Here is a 16,894-nt window from a genome sequence, read left to right as displayed (position 1 = left end):
TGTTCTGGAAGTGACCCACATCTTAATGGTGTCAGCCTTCAGAGCAGTTGTCCTTTTGCTAGGATCATCTATCTTTTTCATGATTTCAGACTTCATGACCCTCATTTAGTTTATTTTGTTAGCTGAAGCAAGGTAACAGAATATACCTCCTGCTGTGCATTACCAATTGCTTGGTAATTACTGAGACTTAAGGATACCACTGGACACCAGTCAGCTTTAGCCACATTCAAGACTAGAGTGTGCAGCTGTCAATGCCTCAGAGGAACTAGGCATGTCATAGAAATCACCCATGAATACCCCAACCCTTGTTCAATGGGTGTAGATTATTGAGCAGTGAATTACTGTACATTAGCCAATACGACCTTATAAAATGTATAAAATAATGAATGTAGATAGAATTAATGGTAATTGTCTTTTTTCCCTGGATTTCAAGACTAGGGGACACAACATTTTTAAGGTGAGAGGAGAGAGATTTAAAACAGACGTGAGGGGCAAATTTTTTTTGCAGAGGATGGTTTACATGCGGAATGAACTTCCTGAGGAAGTGCTGCATGTCGGTATAATTAGAACGTTTAAAAGACATTTGGATAAGTACATGAATAGGAAAGGTTTGGAAGTGTATGGCCAGGAGCAGACAGGTGGGACATGTTTAATTTGGCATTATGTTTGGCATGGACTGGTTGGACCGAAGGGTCTGTTTCTGCGCTGTATGGCCCGATCACTTTATGTCATAATGGAATTATAATAGGGCCTTTGTATGCCTCAGTGTGACCAGTAACACTTCAGGTTCCTGAGGAATACCTAAGCTCCTAGTATGCAGAAGTTGCTTTCTTTACTTCCATTTTATTTACATCTCCAAACCGTCATATTTTCCCAGACGACCACTCCTGGTACTTTGTGGTGTTTGTCACCTCTACATGTCATTTGAGGTAGTTCTGTGCCACTAGTCTTCCTTTGTCCCTGCATTGTCCTGTGCCTATCTAGTGAGTAGCGGTAGAAGATACACCTCTGTAGATACTCTATAGTGGAGGCATGATAATATGATATTTGGGTGATAGCTTTAAGTACAACTATATTTGGCAGGTATAATTAATAGGATGTTGGGAAGCTGGTAGAAACATTGCTCCCTCTGAAAGCTAAAGTAAAACTCCTAGTTTCTACCCACAGACAGAGAGACACGGACAAAATTGGCAGAGCCCATGCAGTTTGAACATTAACTCCATACAGACCCATTACCTTGTACCACACAAACTTACTTCTCAGATCAGCAGGAAGTTGATTGACTGTATTGTCACATGTATCGAAGTACAATGAAAAGCTTTGTTTACGAGCAGTACAGGCAGATCATAGTAAGCAAGGATGTACAGATCAAGAAGACTTAGACAGACAGAGGCATACAGGGGCAATTTCACAAGTGGGAATGGAATTCTAAAATTTGAATGTTATAAATTCAAACTCAAAGTGGTTCCTTCAGATCAACCCCTCTGGAATCAAGCCATGCTGGTGATCTAGTGGTGAAACAGTCTTGAGTCACTGGTGCTGTGATGCCTAGATTTATTATATCAAATATACATCATAATACTAAAATTCAGATTAGGAATATTCTGTACTACTTTCCATCTTTGCTCATTAGAGGTGAACCAAGAGGTCTGTAATAGAAATGTGTACATCAGGAGGTGTGCGAATGTAACTTCCAGAGTAAACATGTGTTTGAATAAACACAGAAATTAAGATGCCTTGATCCAAACTATTCTGTTATTCCACAGACTACAAATTAACTACCTTGCCTAATGCTCAATATTGAAATCCATATAAGAATATGAAGTTGTTGTAACCGGATATTAGTCACCTTTGAAAACCATCATAAAATGTTAGGGCTGGTGCAATCAGGTTAAACTCAATTTTTGATGGTATAAAAGTCATAATTACTATCAAACAACTTGATGCCCTGAAAACAATTTTACAAGAATGTTGTCTCATTTCTCAACAACTGTGGAAAGAAAGCAGAGTTTACATTTAGAGTCCAGTGACTCTTCATCAGACTCTTCACAGATTCAAAATGTTAACCCTGCATTCTTCCCACAGATGCTGCTGGACCTGCTGAGTTTTGCCAGCAATTTTGTTTTGGGTCAAATTGCAAGGTTTTCTTGAGTGAAAGGAAAAGGAATTTCGTTAACTACTGCTCTGGGAAAAAAAATGGCAACATTAAATAGACACAAACACACAAGTAATTGTAATTTAAAATTCTTAGTGTCCATGAGGTGTTTACCTCATGTGATATAAGAAGTGGTTAGAGACACTGGATACTGCAAAGGCTACTGGCCCTGACAATGGTACCAAAGCCTTGTGTTCCAGAACTTGCTGCTCCCCTAACTAAGATATTCTAGTGCAGTTACAACACTGGAATCTACCTGACGGTGTGGAAAATTACCCAAGTATGTCCTGTACATAAAAAGTAGGACAAATCCAACCTGGCCAATTACCACCCCATCAGCCTACTCTCGATCATCAGTAAAGTGATGGAAGGTGTCATCAATGGTGCTATCAAACATCACCTGCTCAGCAATAATCTGCTCGGTGATGCCCAGTTTGGGTTCTGCCAGAGCCACTCAGCTCCTGACTTCATTTCAGCCTTGGTTCAAACATGGACAAAAGAGCTGAATTCCAGAGATGAGGTGAGAGTGACAGCCCTTGACATCAAGGCTGCATTCGACCACTTGTGGCATCAGGGATCCCTGGCAAAACTGGAATCATTGGGAATCCAGGGGCAAACTCTACAGTGGTTAGAGTCGTACCTGACACATAGAAAGGTGATTGTGGTTGTTCGAGGTCAGTCATCTCAGCTCCAGGACATCTCTGCAGGAGTTCCTCAGGATAGTGACCTAGACCCAACCGTCTTCAGCTGCTTCATCAATGATTTTTCCTCCATCATAACGTCAGAAGTGGGGATGCTCGCCAATGATTGCGCAATGTTCTGCACTATTTGTGACGACTCAGATATTGAAGCAGTCCATGTCCAAATGCAACAAGATCTGAATTATATCCAGGCTGGGCTGACAAGTGCCAAGTAAACTTTTGTGCCACAGGCTATGAGCATCACCAATAAGAGACAATCTAACCACTGCCTCTTGACATTCAATGGTGTTACCATCACTAAGTCCCCCACTGTCAACATTCTGGAGGTTATCATTGATCAGAAACTCAACTGGACTCACCACGTAAACATAGAGACTACAAGAGCAAGTCAGGTGCTAGGAACACTGCGGTGAGTAACACATCTCCTGACTGTGTTCAAAGCCTGTCCAGTATCTACAAGACACAAGTCAAGAGTGTGATGGAATACTCCCCATTTGCCTGGACGGGTGCAGCCCCAACAACACTCAGGATGCTTGATACCATCCAGGACAAAGCAGCCCATCTGATTGGCAGTACATCCACAAGCGTTCACACCCTCCACCACCGATGCTCGGTAGTAGCAGTGTGTACTATCTACAGAATTCACTGCAAAAATTCACCAAAGACCCTCAGACAGCACCTTCCAAACCTATGACCACTTCCATCTAGAAGTACAAGAGCAGCAGATGTATGGGAGCACTACCAGCTTTAAGGTCCCCTCAAGCCATTCATCTTCCTGACTTGGAAATATATCACCGTTCCTTCACTGTCACTAGGTCAAAATCCTGGAATTCTTTCCCAAATAGCATTGTAGGTCGACCCACAGCAGATGGACTGCAGCAGTTCAAGAAGGCAGCTCACCACCACCTTCTCAAGGGCAACTAGGCATGGGCAATAAATGCTAGCCAACCAGTGACACCCACATCCCACAAATAAATTGGAAAAAACAGATTTTAAACCTGAGATGAATTGTTTAGTTCTTTACTCATTCAGCAGCAGTCATCAAGTTAGTAGATCTTGAGTCTTCAGTGAGCGGTAGTTGTCCCAAGATGCCTTTTCACTGGGCACTGACTTTGTGGTCGAGAGAGAGAGAGCAAGACTTCCGTTTCTTGCTTAGAAATCAGTTTTCTCCTTGTCACTGATGTCCAGTTCCATTCTCTTTCTCAAGCTGCACGACCTATAGTTTCTTTCATTCCAATGCATAATGTCCAGTAAGATGTAGATCATTTTGGAGATGCAAATCTGAGTTTCAGTGCCTTTTATAACAATTCTAATTCTGACTTAGACTGGTAACCTGTAAATCAGTGGTTTCATGAGCTTTTCTTAACCTGGTCCGAAATCACTTGACACCAGGTTATAATCCAACGGGTTTATTTGAAAACACAAACTTTCAGAGCAGAGCCCCTTCATCACCTGATGCTACGCTCCAAAAGCTTGTGTTTTCAAATAAACCTGTTGGACTTTAACCTAGTGTTGTGTGATTTCTGACCTTGTCCACCCCAGTCCAACACCGGCACCTCCACATCATTTCTTAACCTGGGAGGAATAACAAGGTGAGGGAGTACACCATGAATGGTAGGACCCAAGGAAGTAAAGAGGATCAGAGAGATGTTTGGTGTGACGTTCACAGAGCCTTGAAGGCAACAAGATATGTGGATAAGGTGGTCACAAAGGCAATAGGGAATAATTGCTTTTATTAGTCGAGGCATTGAATACAAGAGCAGGGAGTTGTGATGGAGCTGTACAGGACATTAATTAGGCCACTGCTGGAGTGCTGTGTGCATTTCTGGTCACCGCACTTTGGGAAAGATTCCCTCTGGAGAGGGTGCAGAAGAGATTTACCAGGAATGAAGATTTACCAGGCTGTGAAGTGAGACTAAATAAGCTTGGGTTGTTTTATTTAGAACAGAAAAGGCTGAAGGACAACCTGAATAAGGTGTACAAATTATGAGGGGCGAAGGTAGGGTTACAAAAAGAAAGTTTCCCCTTAGTAGAGGGATCAAGAAGTAGAGAGCATAGATTTAAGGTAAGGGACAGGAGGTTTCAAAGGGATTTAAGGATTGTTTCATAACACCCAGAGTGGGGTGGGCATCTGGAACTCTCAGCCTAGAAGGATGGTAGAGGCAGGAACCATCACAACATTTAAATATTTAGTTGAACGCTTGAAATGCCATATCACACAAGGCCAAGTGTAGAAAAATGAACTTGATGCTTAATATGTGCTTGTTGATTGGTATAAACATTGCTGAAGTCTATGGGTGGAATCCTAAAAGGGGCTTGAGTGACATGGGCTATACCGAGATGTGTGATAACATCAGGGGACAAGTGCAGTGGGGCTCATCTCAACAATCAAATCATCTTGCTCCATCTTTTTTGCTTTTCCAAACTGACATGACAAGACACATGCTTGGAAAAAGGTGAGATGCCAATTGGCAATCATTTATTGATTGTAAAACACCTTGCTAATGCCGCAACTCATTTCAAAGGTATCTTTTTAAACTCCTGATGAAACTATTACAATCTGTTCTTCTACTTTTAGCTAGCTTTTTCTTAGAACAAAGAACAAAGAAAATTACAGCACAGGAACAGGCCCTTCGGCCCTCCAAGCCTACGCCGATCCAGATCCTCGATCTAAACCTGTTGCCTATTTTCCAGGGATCTGTACCCCTCTGCTCCCTGCCCATTCATGTATCTGTCTAGATACATCTTAAATGACGCTATCGTGCCCGCCTCTACCACCTCCACTGGCAACGCTTTCCAGGCACCCACCACCCTCTGCGTAAAGAACTTTCTACGCATAGCTCCCTTAAACTTTTCCCCTCTCACCTTGAAATCGTGACCCCTAATAATTGAGTCCCCCACTCTGGGGAAAACGCTTCTTGCTATCCACCCTGTCTATACATCTCATGATTTTGTAGACTTCAATCAGGTGCCCCCTCAACCTCCGTCTTTCTAATGTAAATAATCCTAATCTACTCAACCTCTCTTCATAGCTAGCGTCCTCCATACCAGGCAACATCCTGGTGAAACTCCTCTGCACCCTTTCCAAAGCATCCACATCCTTTTGGTAATGTGGCAACCAGAACTGTACGCAGTATTCCAAATGTGGCCGAACCAAAGTCCGATACAACTGCAACATGACCTGCCAACTCTTGTACTCAATACCCTATCCGATGAATGAAAGCATGCCGTATGCCTTCTTGACGACTCTATCGACCAGGGTACAGTGGACCTGAATACCCAGATCTCTCTGTGCATCAATTTTCCCCAGGGCTTTTCCATTTACCGTATAGTTCGGTCTTGAATTGGATCTTCCAAAATGCATCATCTTGCATTTGCCTGGATTGAACTCCATCTGCCATTTCTCCGCCCAACTCTCCAATCTATCTATATTTTGCTGCATTCTCCGACAGTCCCCTTCACTACCTGCTGCTCCACCAATCTTAGTGTCATCTGCAAACTTGCTAATCAAACCATCTGTACCTTCCTCCAGATCATTTACGTATATCACAAACAACAGTGGTCCCAACACAGATCCCTGTGGAACACCACGGGTCACAGTTCTCGATTTTGAGAAACTCCCTTCCACTACAACTCTCTGTCTCCTGTTGCCCAGCCAGTTCTGTATCTATCTAGCTAGTACACCCTGGACCCCATGCAACTTCACTTTCTCCATCAGCCTACCACGGGGAACCTTATCAAACGCCTTACTGAAGTCCATGTATATGACATCTATAGCCCTTCCCTCATCTATCAACTTTGTAACTTTGTCACTTCGTCAAAGAATTCTATCAGGTTGGTAAGACATGACCTTCCCTGTACAAAACTATGCTGCCTGTCGCTAATAAGCCCATTTTCTTCCAAATGTAAATAGATCCTATCCCTCAGTATCTTCTCCAGCAGCTTCCCCACCACTGACGTCAGGCTCACCTGGTCTATAATTACCTGGATTATCCTTGCTACCCTTCTTAAACAAGGGGACAACATTAGCAATTCTCCAGTCCTCCGGGACCTCACCCGTGCTCAAGGATGCTGCAAAGATATCTGTTAAGGCCCCAGCTATTTCCTCTCTCGCTGCCCTCAGTAACCTGGGATAGATCCCATCTGGACCTGGGGACTTGTCCACCCTAATGCCTTTTAGAATACCGAACACTCCGCTCCCCCGCCCTCCTTATGCTGACTTGACCTAGAGTAATCAAACATCTATCCCTAACCTCAACATCCATCATGTCCCTCTCTTCAGTGAATACCGACGCAAAGCACTCACTAAGAATCTCACTCATTTTCTCTGACTCCTTGCATAACTTCCCTCCTTTGTCCTTGAGTGGGCCAATCCTTTCTCTAGTTATCCTCTTGCTCCTTATGTATGAATAAAAGGCTTTGGGATTTTCCTTAACCCTGTTTGCTAAACATATTTCATGACCCCTTTTAGCCCTCTTAATTCCTCGTTTCAGATTGGTCCTACTTTCCCGATATTCTTCCAAAACTTCGTCTGTTTTCAGTCACCTAGACCTTTTATGTATGCTTCCTTTTTACTCTTTGCTAGTCTCACAATTTCACCTGTCATCCATGGTTCCCTAATCTTGCCCTTTCTATCCTTCATTTTCACAGGGACATGTCTGTCCTGTACTCTAATCAACCTCTCTTTAAAAGCCTCGCACATATCAAATGTGGATTTGCCCTCAAACAGCTGCTCTCAATCCACATTCCCCAGCTCCTGCTGAATTTTTGCTATAGTTGGCCTTCCCCCAGTTTAGCACTTTTCCTTTAGGACCACTCCCTTCTTTGTCCATGAGTATTCTAAAACTTACGGAATTGTGATCACTATTCCCAAAGTAATCCCCTACTGAAACTTCAACCACCTGGCCGGGCTCATTCCCCAACACCAGGTCCAGTATGGCCCCCTTCCCGAGTTGGACTATTTAGATACTGCTCTGTAAAACCCTCCTGGATGCTCCTTGCAAATTCTGCTCCATCTAAACCCCTAACACTAAGTGAATCCCAGTCAATGTTGGGAAAATTTAAAATCTCTCATCACCACCACCCTGTTGCTGCTACATCTTTCCATAATATGTCTACGTATTTGTACCTCTATCTCACACTCGCTGTTGGGAGGGCCTGTAGTACAGCCCCAACATTGTTACCACACCCTTCTGATTTCTGAGCTCTGCCCATATTGCCTCACTGCTCGAATCCTCCATAGTGCCCTCCTTCAGCACAGCTGTGATATCCTCTTTGACCAGTAATGCAACTCCTCCACTCTTTTTACCTCCCTCTCTATCCCACCTGAAGCATCTATATCCTGGGATATTTTGTACTGTAATTTCTTCCTCCTTGTTAATCTTTAAGTCATTGCTTTTATTCTCTCTTTCTGGTTTGCTCCTCACCTTTTGTGGAATGATGTACTATTTTTTCGAATTTGGTTTTATCTTTTACTACCTTAGTTAACCATGGATAGTTTTGTCATTTTACTACTTTTGTAATCTTTAGCCCAGTGCAGTTTTGGGTTTGTGCGCTTTGTCCCTTCCTGTCACGATCTGATCATCGTTTACCTTTTTGCAGCCTTTCTTTTTTCTGTTTGGTTCTCTGTTCAATTTATTACATCTTCCCAAACTTGACCTCTTCACCTCTCACTATATAATTTTAAAGCTCTCACTGGTACCTGAGTTTTATGACTCACCAGAATATTGGTTCCAGCGTAGTTCAGATAAATATTATCTGAATGGTAGAGTTCTCAGTTTCCCCAAGTACTAGTACCTTTCCTCCATGAATCAAAACTCATTGTTCCCACAACAGTCTTTGAGCCATACATTTGACAATCTAATCTTATTTACCTTACACTAATTTGTTTGTAGTTCTGGTAGTAATCGTAAGATTCTTGCCTTTGACGTTTTGCTTTTAAATTTAGCCCTTAGCCATCATGCTTCCTTATCAGAACCTCTTGCCTAGTTCCACCAATGTTGTTGGCACCTACGTGGATCGCAACCACTGGATACAGCATCCTCCCACTGCAAAGCAATCTCTAGCCCAAAGCAGATGCCCCAAACCCTGACGCCGGGCAAACAACTTAGCTGTAGAGAACTGTATTAATCCTTCTGGGTTTATATATTCTTCTAATATCACTTTCCTACTCACTTAATGGCTCGCTTAAATGACTTACCGGGCTGTGGTACCATTATCAGTTGTTTGTCTGCCCTGCAGCCAGCACTTTTTATCCATATAGGCTGCAACAACCTCAAACCTGATGGCCTGATGGGCAGTTTCATTGTCCAGGATATTACCATCTGCTATTTCTGAGCATTAATAATGTGAACTCAAAATTGTTGATAGCTTCACATATCTAGGTTCCACGACCCCCAAAAATCTGCCACTTGCTGAAATCAATACATGCATTGCAAAAGTTGCAAATGTTATTCCACTGCAGACCAGGAGAATGTGGAACAACAGCAGCCATACTAAGAACACTATTGTGTGTCAGTGCTCAAGTCATCAGTGATCATTGTGTGGACAATGGAGAAACAGATAGTGTGTTCACCTAACAGAAAACATATATTGTGAAGATAGGATGGATAGAATGAAAGTTAGGATGAACCATGATAGGATTCAGTGCTGGGCTGAGAAGTGGCAGATGGAGTTTAACCCTGAAAAGTGTGAGGTGATTCATTTTGGAAGGACAAACTTGAAAGCAGAACACAGGGTTAACAGGAAGATTCTTGGCAGTGTGGAGGAGCAGAGGGATCTTGGGGTTCATGTCCACATTGAACTGAAAGCTGCCACCCAGGTGGATAGAGTTGTTAAGAAGGCATATGGTGTGTTAGCTTTCATTTATAGAGGGATTGAGTTCAAGAGCCGTGAAGTTATGCTGCAGCTATACAAAACCCTGGTTCGGCCACGTTTTGTGTCCAGTTCTGGTCGCCTCATTACAGGAAAGATGTGGAAGCGTTGGAAAAGGTGCAGAGGAGATTTACCAGGATGTTGCCTGGAATGGAGGGAAGGCCTTACAAGGAAAGGTTGAGAGAACTACGGCTTTTCTCTTTAGAACGACGAAGGATGAGAGGTGACTTGATAGAGGTGTGCAAAATGATCAGAGGTGTAGATAGAGTGGCTAGCCAGAGATTCTGTCCTAGGGTAGAGGTAGCTATTACGAGGGGGCATAGTTTTAAAGTGAGTGGAGGTAGATACAGTGGAGACATTAGAGGTAGGTTCTTTACCCGGACAGTGGTAGGGGCATGGAATGCATTGCTGGAGAGTGTAATGGAGTCAGCCTTATTAGGGGCTTTTAAGCAGCTATTAGATAGGCATATGGATGATTGTATAAAGTATGGGTGGAGGTTAGATAGACCTTAGGTTTAGCGTAAAAGTTCGGCACAACATCGTGGGCCAAAGGGCCTGTACTGTGCTGTACTGTTCTATGTTCTAAGATGAACATTTAGTAACACACATTTTAAGAGCAGCCTGAATCAGTCAATTTGGAAGAAAAGTAAACTTAGCAATGAAAGGACCCCCCCCTAAAATTGTGCAAGCAGAAAAGTGGGGCTAGCCCCCAACCAGATTTGTAGTACCAAGCCAGATCTTCACTACAGGGGCTCAATTACGCTATGACTGGAATAAAATGAGAACCTATTACTACAAGTACAAAGCCACGATGAAGGATTCATCAGAAACTTTCAAGCTCACTTCTTCCTTGAATAAATTTGAGAGAAAGCCTGTCTTTTGTTTGCTTTTAAGAGTCTTAGCACTCAATGCTTATTCCCATTAAAACACATCCACCTGTGGACAGCTGAGAGGTGAAAAATGGAAGAACCATTCTATGATCTCTCTCCAACTAGTTATAGGATCTGCTTCAAAAACACAGGCTAAGTATTTTAATACGTTCTGCTCGAATGTACAGGGAATGTGGTGGGATTGGCATTGGGGGTGTGGGGCCGCAATGTTGGTTCAGGTTAGATAAGTTGGATACATAACTGAAGTGTATTGGAGAATCAATCCAATGGCAAATGTTCACTCCTTATACCAGCTGTGTTGTTCATGTAGGCCATGTCTCTTCACTTTACCTCTGTGTTTATGCAATGGTTCCAAGCAATACATACCCATAACCCTAATCGAGAGAGATGCTGGTGTTCCTTTATGGCTTGTGGCTCCTTACCAATGTGAATGTACAGAGCTAATCAGTTTATTATTTTGTGATGATTCTCGATTTGTTATGCTTTCTTTCCCGACTGACTAATAGTATTTTGTAAATGTCATGACTTCATTGAACATTTTTTGTCCCAAACGTTTGTAAATTTATTTTTTTAAATATGTCACCAGTATATAGGTACAGAAAAAAACAAGGTTGTGACGGAAAAATAAACAGAAGATTTTAGAAATGTTTCATTAGCTTGCACTGATTCTTCAGTGTTTTTTTTTGTTATTTTCTCTAAATAGCTAATACCACAATACCACTAACAATCTGTGTGAACTGAAATCAACCTGCTCTTGACTGGGGTTTCAGGTACTGTGAATTTGGTAATAATTATCACTGGTCTGATTTTATGCCTACAAATTACTGATCTTCAATGGGAAATTGAACAATTGCCAATTTTGGCAATTGTTCAATTTCCCATCTAATATGTGCAAGTACCTGTGCAGTAACTTGGCTGTAATGTGGATGAGACTGTCACAATCTTTCTATTCATTCATTCATTCATGAGTTTTTTTTTCCAAAAGGCATATCATTGGCTCATGGTCTGCTGATGCTTCATCTGAGCTGTTTTCTCTGCAGTTTCTAATTGTAGTGATTTGCCATCACTCTGCATTCAGAGGGGCAGGGTAAAGAGGTAGCTGCTAAGTTTGCTTTAATTGGAGCAGGAATTAAACCCACACTGTTGGTGTTACTGTGAACCACCTGCATCTATCTAATTGAACTAATCAACACTGTAGTCTTTTTTATACCTGATCCCAATTTTTTTTTTGTACTTTTTTATAGGGTATGGTAAATGAACTCACTTCAGGCCCTTGTCTTGCCCTTGAATTCCAAGGAAGTGACATTCAGAAAACGTTTAGAGAATGCTGTGGACCATCAGACCCTGTAAGTCAAAAGTAGATTGCTGAACTTTATCACACTATACCAAGTTTATAATATGCTTATTCATGTCGTATCGTTTAATGTCACATTTTTAGTCTCACTTTCTCGTTTTGTGCATTTTTGAAGTGCACATATCAATTGTCTGATCTAAGCAATCTTTCTATGAATATTCATCACTATATTGAAAAGCATTTGTTTTACAGCCATGATTAATGGCATGATCATATTCACTTTAAAAGTAAGACCTTGCGTTTAAATTGGTACTCTTCAATCAAATTTCAGTTCACTACAAACCCATCTGCCCTTATTTTCCTTTAGCAACTAAAGAGGTCAGATTTATAAAAGTACTATTCCAGTAAGAGTCAGGAGATTATAGAGTTACTTGCTGAATTGTGCCTGAATCACTCTGCACCAAGTCTGTTTTTAGATTTCTGCATGGCAAGACCCCCCCACCTGCCACTGATTGAATGTCAGCAGTGATGGGTGAAGGCCTAAATACATTTGGCAAAGGTCATGAGGTTGCCCAGGAGCCTTCCTGCTCTGTACTTAATTGGAGAAAAGTTGGGAAGGTGGTGCGGCTCCACTTACCATCCTCCAACCTGATTAAATGTTACCTTCATCTGTAAACTTGTTTTGGAGCATGGCATTAAATGTTGTCCATAATGTGGTGATTGGAGTTGTGCCACCTTGACATAGTGCAGAAAAAAAAAAGTTACACCCAGCTAAATATCGAGTGATTCATGTTGTCAGAGATGAAAGTGAGGTGTAACAATGGGAAATGGGGCTTTGTAGAACTTAATCGCTAGCTCTTAAACCTGTGACCCCCACTGAAAAGAAGGGTGGATGTCCTTCTTTTCCCTCATGTGTGGCCTGTACCCATACTATACCATTTTCAATGGCAAGAGATTGTTAATTACATTAATTCTTCCTTCTTCTATTCTGCCTGAAATATAAGGCCTACCATTTGAATACCCCAGTAAATTCCATTGTAATGGCTCCATAATACAATATGAGAAGTAAAAACTTTTCCTACCTGAAATCATTGATAGGCACATAATAGAATCCTTTGTTAATTGGACAGTTTTTTCTCCCAAAAATTTTATATTAATATTTGTGGACATTCAAAGTCTGTCAACAACTTCCTGATTTCCAAATTATGCAGGTAACATACTTCTATTTCATATGGTTTAACTTCTGTCTGGTACAGTTCTAGTGTAAATGGCAGAATTACTATAATTCTGTAGTAAACTCAGAAATAACTCGTTTATTAGAAGAAAACATATTCTTAAACATATGATAAATCTGGTTAGTAACTAAGTTACAATGTGGAATTAAACCACCTCCCTTAAACCCCAAATACTCATATTCACGTGACAGACAAGAAAATATAGCCCTGCAGAAATTGGCCATCTTGAACTTTAGTCGATGAGATTAAAATATTGACAGCCATAGAATTAATGAGGTCATCAAATCAGAATTTAGATGAGAGTCAGGAAGTAATCCTAATATTTGACCTAATCGGGTTTCAACAATATTTCAGCCAAGAAAAAGATATGCTGGTAGCTGGTTCTGCTTTAGTATTTTCTCCTTATTTTGTTCAGGAGAGACAGTCTGACTTTCTGAGGTCTTTTCTTCCACTAAAACTCATACTTGAAAAACAGCACACTCAATCCAGAGGCGGCTGTTAGGCAAATTTCAGGACAGAAGCTCTTTCAAACTAATTTGTCCAGATATTAAAGCCATAAAACTCATCTCTTGTCTCTCTGAAAGGCTTTGCTTGTCTTCTCTGCATAAAAGATCATTTGATTTTTTTTTAAAAACTGGATGAAGCACAACACATTTTAATTTTTTGACTTTTCAGTTTCAAGAAGTGCTCAATCCGGAAATTGTCCAAATCTCTCTCTCTCTTCCAGCTTCCTTCAGATTTGTCCTTAAAAATAACTATGTATTCCTAACCATGTGAGTAATACAAGTGCAATTTATTTCAATGCTAAATTTTGGTACCTCCGTGCCAGAACTACTTCTCATTTGCTTCAGAAACATCACAGAATTTCCTGTTACAGGGTTAGCAGCATTATGAACGTGATATTAACTTTCTTCACCAGCTGCCTATTTACACCATCCTGTCTCCATTGTGATGAGGTTGGAGGATCAATGGCAGAAATACCATGGACCTTACCATTTAAGTGCATGACATTCCTTCTGTATGTTTCACTAAGATGAGAAATGTGATCAATTTTTTGCCTAACATCCAGTCTGACCAAATTTCTGGGTCCCATTGCCTTCTATCCAAACTTTCAAGATATCTGTCTCCACATGTTTTAAAAAAAAGTAACAAAAGTAATCAACAATTTTGTGGCCATGATTGTGCAATTTAGCACGACATAATTCAAATCTTACCATCAAAATGTGATAACTGTATTGGAATTTGGGATCATTGATAAAACACAAGCTACATAATCTGCATACTAAAAATGTGGAATTAGCTTGTGTTTTAATGCTGCATTTAATTTAACTGATCTTTCCATAGTCAGCTTTTATCAGTTTTCTTAAAAGGATATGTTATAAGTAATTTATATCTTGGGTAAATGGTATGCAATCAATATTGTCTATATGTGCTGCCATCAAATAGGAATTATTTGAAAAAGGATAAATTGTTGTTTAGCAAGCTTAAAGAAATGGAAATCAAGGAAAGAAGTCAAAGAAAATAGTGGTTGCTATATATTCTTTCTTTCTTGTGACCCAGTGGCCTATTTGTCTGTGATATTTGATTCATCTTCCTCTGGTTAGGAAATCACATGTAGCTGTGACTCATGCTGCAATCTGCCAAGCACAGATGTAATGAGTTTCTTGAGTTGTGAAATGGACTACTTCTTTGTTGAGCAAAATCCAACCCTTTGTCTCATCTCACTTATTATTTGAGTGACGTAGCAATTTTGCCATGATGGTTAGTATAAAGCTTTACTTATTTGCTCCACTTCCCAAGGAAATAATGACCACTAAGCAAATACTGATAGGAAAATCAGGAAAATGGATCTCAATTCCTATTCCTTTTATCATTGTTTTCTATACCACCAGTTCTACTTATATTAACATATTTTGATGAGAAGTAATCCAAATATTATTGAGTACTTGCTTACAGTATAGTTCCACAGTACCTTAATGAAAATGTATGCATTATAGAGTGGGCAAGCAGTTATTTAAATTGAAACCTGCACTATTCATTGAAAACTTTTGATTTTGATATTTATTACCCACTATTCATAGTATGATGTTGTCATATAGCATGTTTGGCACATAATGTTTTGTTTTTGTTACTATTCATGTTTTAAATATTCAACTGCATTTGACCTGTGTACATGAAAATACTTGGAATGAATAAGAATGGCAAAAACGTTGATGCTTGTGTACTCTAAAGTATACTGTGTTAATACTGAGAACTATGGCTTAAGGTATGTGAAGAGAAAAAGACTGGCGAAGACAAATGTAGGTCCCTTGCAGCTAGAATCAGGTGAATTCATAATGGACAACAAAGAGATGGCAGGTCAGTTGAACAAATACTTTGGACCTGCCTTCACGAAGGAGATAACCTTCCAGAAATGCGAGGGAACAGAGTCCACCATGAAGGAGGAACTGAAGGCAATCCTCATTAGTCGGGAAATGGATGGGATTAAAACCCAATAAATCCACAGGGCCCTATGCTCTGCATCCCAGAGTACATAAGAAAGTGGCCCTAGAAATAGTGGATGCATTGGAGATCATTTTCCAGGATTCTGTAAACTCTGAAAGAGTTCCAATAGACTGGAGGGAAGCTAATGTAACTCCAGCCTATTAAAAAATGGAGGAAGAGAGAAAATGGGGAATTATGGATCAGTTAGCCTGACCTCGGTGGTGGGAAAAATGCAGGAGTCAATTATTAAGGGTGTAATAACTGAGCATTTGGACAGTGGTGACAGAATTGGTCCTACTCAGAATGGATTCACTAAAGGGAAGTCATGCTTGACAAATCTTCTGGAATTTTTTGAGGATGTGACCAGTAGAGTGGACAGGGTGAATCAGTAAATGTTGTGTATCTGGACTTTCAAAAGGCTTTTGACAAGGTTCCACACAAGAGAACAGTATAAGCAAAATTAAAGCTTATGGTATCAGAGGTAATGCATTGATGTGGCTAGAGAACAAACTGGTTGACAGACAGGAAGCAGAGTGTTGGAATAAACATGTCCTTTTCAGAGTGGCAGCAGTGACGAGTGGGGTACCGCAGAGTTCAGTACTGGGACCCCAGCTGTTCACAATATACGTTAACAATTTGGACAAAGGAGTTGAATGCAATATCTCCAAATTTGCAGATGACACTAAGCTGGGTGGCAGTGTGTACTGTGAGGAGGATGCTACGAGGCTGCAGGGTGACTTGAACAGACTGGCTGAGTGGGTGAATACTTGACAAATGCAATACAATGTGGATAAATATGAGGTTATCCACTTTGGTCACAAAAGCAGTAAGGCAGATTATTATCTGAATGGTGGCAGTTCAGGAAAAGGTGAGGTTCAACGAGACCTGGGTGTCATGGTGGAATAGTCGCTGAGGGTTAGCATGCAGATGTATGCAGACTAGATGCGGGAAGAATGTTCCCGATGTGAGGAAGTCCAGAACTAGGGGTCACAGCCTAAGTATAAGGAGTAAACCATTCAAGACTGAGATTAGGAAGAATTTCTTCACTCGGAATTGTGAACCTGTGGCATTCTCTCCCACAGGAAGCTTTTGGGGCCAGTTCGTTAGATAGATTCAGGAGGGAGCTAGATATGGCCCTTGCGGCTAAAGGATCCAGGGGTATAGAGAGAAAGCGGGAATGAGATACTGAGATTGCATGATCAGACTTGATCATATTGAATGGTGGGGGGATAGTAGGAACTGCAGATGCTGGAGAATCCGAG

At 41.0% G+C, this 16,894-nt stretch overlaps 1 protein-coding gene across 1 annotated transcript in view; it reads left to right on the top strand.

The window, feature by feature from the left end:
• Positions 1-16,894, top strand: part of LOC109932516 (nucleoside diphosphate kinase 7) — a 118,038-nt gene that overhangs the window by 66,042 nt on the left and 35,102 nt on the right. The window contains exon 6 of the mRNA XM_020531669.2: positions 11,864-11,965. Within this exon, the coding sequence (XP_020387258.2) occupies positions 11,864-11,965 (102 nt within the window). The remainder of the gene's footprint in view (positions 1-11,863; positions 11,966-16,894) is intronic.

The sequence above is a fragment of the Rhincodon typus genome, chromosome 11, assembly GCF_021869965.1.
Source record: "Rhincodon typus isolate 14 chromosome 11, sRhiTyp1.1, whole genome shotgun sequence".
Classification (NCBI taxonomy): domain Eukaryota; kingdom Metazoa; phylum Chordata; class Chondrichthyes; order Orectolobiformes; family Rhincodontidae; genus Rhincodon; species Rhincodon typus.
The sequence above is the reverse complement of the archived record's forward strand: the minus strand, read 5'-3'. Positions and strand labels throughout refer to the sequence as shown.